We start from the raw sequence: 4,236 nt of genomic DNA, 5'->3' as shown, positions 1-4,236 counted from the left end.
TGGTATTCCCCAACATGGGTTTTGCTGGATTTCTCTTTTTTCCATGTTCTTTTTTGTTTTAGTTTATTTTTATTTCTTTCTTCATTTTTCGTTTTTATCAAATTCATGAACTTTTCACAAATTCATGAACATTTTTCCAAGTTGTTTTTCTTTTTCCAAATTGCTTTGAATTTTTTTCAAATCCTAGACTTTTCCAAATTGGTTTTCTCGCTCACCTCTCACCATCACCTCTGATCCACAAAAATGCGTGTGCCAGTGTGTTTCGTACTCACGATTTCCACCTTGACGATACCCCTCGTGATAAAAAAAACGAGCTCACGCAAAAAAAACACCCATCCTCCCATGTTGTTCCTTCTTCCCCGTGCGACTGCCCCAAGCACATGTGATCTGGAGAATTGGCTTGAATGCTCCTCCGCCACCGCATCTGACGATGCGCGAGGAGCTCACCAAGAGGGCCAAGGAGCTGCACGACAAGGAGTTCAAGCTGCCCTACCAGAACCCCTCTCCGTACAGCGATGAGAGGGCCGGCTGCGCTGAGTGCTACAGGAGCAACGTGCAGGAACCGCTCAAGTGCGCCGAGGCGGTCAAGAGGTTCGAGGCGTGCGTCCGCATGGCGAGGAGGAGCGGTGGTGCCATGGGAGCTGCTCAGTAGACAACAGCGCTTGCGATGAAGTGAGTGGGGCGTCAGGAACACGATTTTTCGTTTGTCGGGATGACTGAATAAATAACCTACCTGGACTTTTTGGTGAGACCTGGAACACCATCAGTTGTAGATTGATTTCTGGTGAGAGATTGCACCGGTCTGGGCGAAGGCCCGAATGTCCTTGAATTTAGGGGTTCCCTGTTACTTACATACTACATTCTGCTGCAATATGAAACTTGAATTGCGGGTGCGAATTAATTATGTGCTTTGATGAGTATTATTAGGTATAATCAAACCAACTTTTTCCTCTTTCGAGGTTGTTTTCTGTGTTACTTGCATATTACATTCTGCCGCAAAATGAAACATTCCTCTTGTAAAAATCGTGAGCGTGTTTTTTTTTGCTGGATCAAAGAATCATTAGTGCTGCTGCTGGGCATGCGTGTGAGTGTTATGGAAATGGGCATAAGATCAGCAGATTGGTGCAGAAATTTACATCTTGCTAGACCCTCCTATTTATTCTCTTTTGACAAACGTACGTACCTATTTATTCTCTGTGAACTTGTGTTTGTGGACAAAGTTTGTAATGTCGTGTAAGTTATTCATCAAATACAACGCTGGGGTACTGGAGCGAACTGGGAGCAAAAGGAAGAGTAAACGGATGACCCCTGTTGCAGACACACAAAGAACCAGAAAACGGACCGTACTGGAATGTGATTCAGCGATGCTCGACTCGATGCCGACAGCGACTGCACTGCAGTACAATTGAGTTGTAGAAGCAATCACAAGCCAGCATTCATTCCCCTAACACTCTAGCAGAGCAGAAATTCACAGCATGCTTCCACAGTCTACAGACCAAAGAGTGCTGGAAAGTTAGTTTCTCAACCACATTACAAGTATCTGAATCTTAAGAAGATAAAGGTCAAAGTTCAACCAAAGCCAGCAAAAATCATGGCATAACATAGTAGTAGTACTACATTATCTGCAGCGAAAAGAATGCATTGCTTTCGAGGTGGTTCCCGCCCTATTTACTTCTGCATGGCTTGCTGGCGTTCCCTGGCCTTCTGCGCATCCCGCCTCCGCTCACGGACTAGTCTAGGAATTTGGATATTCGGCATTAATTACGAACTCTTTGCTTTGGTTAAGGCTCACCTAGATGGTTATGTTTGTTCTTACGACTAACAACTGAATTAATTTTAATCTCCCCATGAACCTTTTGCTCTAGAGGACCTAGAAGAACAAGTTGACAGAAGATGACTTGAAAGGTGGTAATATTAGTATATGATTAACAACTAACAACTGTATCCATATTGACGATCAAGTCCTTTGCCTCCTTGAAAGGTGGTAATATTAGTATTTAAGCTATTTTTGCCACTAATGCATAGAAGAGTGTTTCTGTCATATTTGAAGACCTAATCTTTATTATTTTTCTGAAGCTATTTTTACAACTTATGTTTATGATTTTTCATAAATAATTTGCGTACCTTTACTTGATACATGCAGAACTAGGAATTGCAATGTATTTAATTGTGTTGCGAAATTGTAGCTATGAATTTTTTTACCCTTGTCGTGTAGGAACAACACACGAGAGAGAGAGAGAGAGAGAGAGAGAGAGAGAGAGAGAGAGAGAGGTACACAAAACAAGCTCGGTTTGTATATATTAAAGAACAAAGAGGCAAGTCTCATCAAGTTCTTAGTACATCGTTTTACTTTCAAGCAAGTACATGTAGACAGTAGCAAAAGGCACACTTAACGAAAAGGAAAACACATAGTATACACAAGATCGCGACAAGGAAAAGCCTTCTCGATCTGCTTATTAACTGTTGCAATGCTGGAAACGAAAGCAAGGCATCGACCGGGGAAAGAAGATTCTTATGCAAGTTAACACATGCATTGTGCTAAATTGGGCACGCGTAAACGCCAAGTGCATTGACAGACCTCCCAGCACGTGCATAGAATCCCCCAACGTTGTTACCATCTGGAACCTGGCTGCTAAAAGGGGTGCCATTTGCTTTTCCAAAAGGCCCATATGTTGTAACGCTGCTGACCAAGGTAAGTGATGTAACAACTGTCTCTCCTCCAACTGTACCGGTTGTTCCAAGAACTTGCTTTATAAACTCGGAAGGAGCAAGAGTGATCTAGAGTGGAGAGGATGTACAGGTGTGAGAATGTGAGATTTAAGTTATACTGCAGAAAACAATGTAGAAACTAAAGTGGAAAATCAAAAATAACTCACCGTCGCAGTAAGTGCACCATCACCACCCCATGGTCCGACAGTTTTCTTCTGACCAGCTTGGTCAGTATAGGAAAACATTACTGAATTAATCACATCTCCACATCTAATTGTCACAGTTTGAAGAGAACGAGGCAGCTCCGTGATGTCAAAGGATGTCCCTCCATCCCCACCCCAAGGTCCCATCTTTGTGACTGGGGTCTGGGTATAGGTGATCAAGCGATACCATATAAGGTGAGATGCTATTTTTATACCATATAAGAGGACTTAATGTAGTAGGAAAATAGTTAGTGGTAAACGTATCTCACCACTTTGGGGATGCAGAGACAGAAAGCACTGATACGAAGCTCCCAAGTACGCCCAGGAGTAGGTGGTACAGTTTGGATTACTTTGGCGACCACAACACCTTGGGCATATGCAAACTCTCCACTCCCACCTACAATTGCCCATTCACTATTGTTTCCTACAAAGTCTCCAAGAACCTTGAGGCTGGACCCCTTAAACCTAATAAATGAAGTCAAAATCACAAAATTTTAGTACAAAATATATATAGCTGCAGTCTAATTAATTGAGACGCTAACAGCTCTAAAAGGTGGGAACCAACCTGGTATCAGTGAACAATATATTGTGACAGAATAACCAGTTCTCGTCGACTTTGCCCGCACCCATGTGCATGCCACGAGCACGTGCAACAAGGTTTGCATCGGCAGCCGGACCATCACGTATGGTCCAGTCGTTTGCAACGGTGTGACCAAACCCCAAAAGCTGACCTGATGGATTGGCAACAGTGACTTGGTTGGCGTTGGTAACACCCGGACCATCAAATATCTGGTTCATATATAAGTGAAAGAGATGCTCTTTCTGCTTAATGTCTTGGCAAACACCACTCTGGTAGTAGGAAGGGTTTGTAGCGGCCATGGCTATCGGGTGTGTGGGGAGCTTTATCTAAGCAAGCTAACTGGGTTTCGAATCAATGTGCTTGGTGAGGAAATGAACAGAGTGAAGGTCGCAATTTATAGCTGGGGTTCCGTGTGTCTGGTGAGCCTCTAGATGCTGAGTCAGATCCAGTTAAAATATGTTCTTCTCAACAGCCAATGAACAGCTAAGACCTCCTAATTGAAGATAAATTCAGGGGAGCTTCAGATATGAGCTTTATTTAAACTTTGTCCTTTTGGTCCAAATAATACAATCTTTGTGAATGACTTGACCTCCTTTGTCATATTGTAGGTTTGGTACTTAGTATATATATATATCTAGGGCGTCGATTTGTCATGGCTTAACATGCATGCATGTGGTGTGGCAGACTGATACAAATCATTGCCCTATTTATATCTCGAATTCGACTACACACCAGAACCTATAT

The 4,236-nt window shown here is 42.8% G+C and overlaps 1 protein-coding gene across 1 annotated transcript; it reads right to left on the bottom strand.

The window, feature by feature from the left end:
* Window positions 1–2,279: 2,279 nt before the first annotated feature.
* LOC109745986 (uncharacterized) lies at window positions 2,280–3,837 on the bottom strand. The gene is made up of 4 exons (XM_020305102.4): window positions 3,478–3,837; window positions 3,182–3,377; window positions 2,877–3,074; window positions 2,280–2,778 (listed from the first exon to the last, which is right to left on the bottom strand). The coding sequence occupies exons 1-4, from the start codon at window positions 3,789–3,791 to the stop codon at window positions 2,539–2,541; spliced, it is 948 nt and encodes a 315-aa protein (XP_020160691.1). The 5' UTR covers window positions 3,792–3,837; the 3' UTR covers window positions 2,280–2,538.
* Between the last annotated feature and the right edge of the window lie 399 nt (window positions 3,838–4,236).

This window comes from Aegilops tauschii, chromosome 1 (genome assembly GCF_002575655.3).
Source record: "Aegilops tauschii subsp. strangulata cultivar AL8/78 chromosome 1, Aet v6.0, whole genome shotgun sequence".
NCBI classification, from domain to species: Eukaryota; Viridiplantae; Streptophyta; class Magnoliopsida; order Poales; family Poaceae; genus Aegilops; species Aegilops tauschii.
The sequence above is the reverse complement of the archived record's forward strand: the minus strand, read 5'-3'. Positions and strand labels throughout refer to the sequence as shown.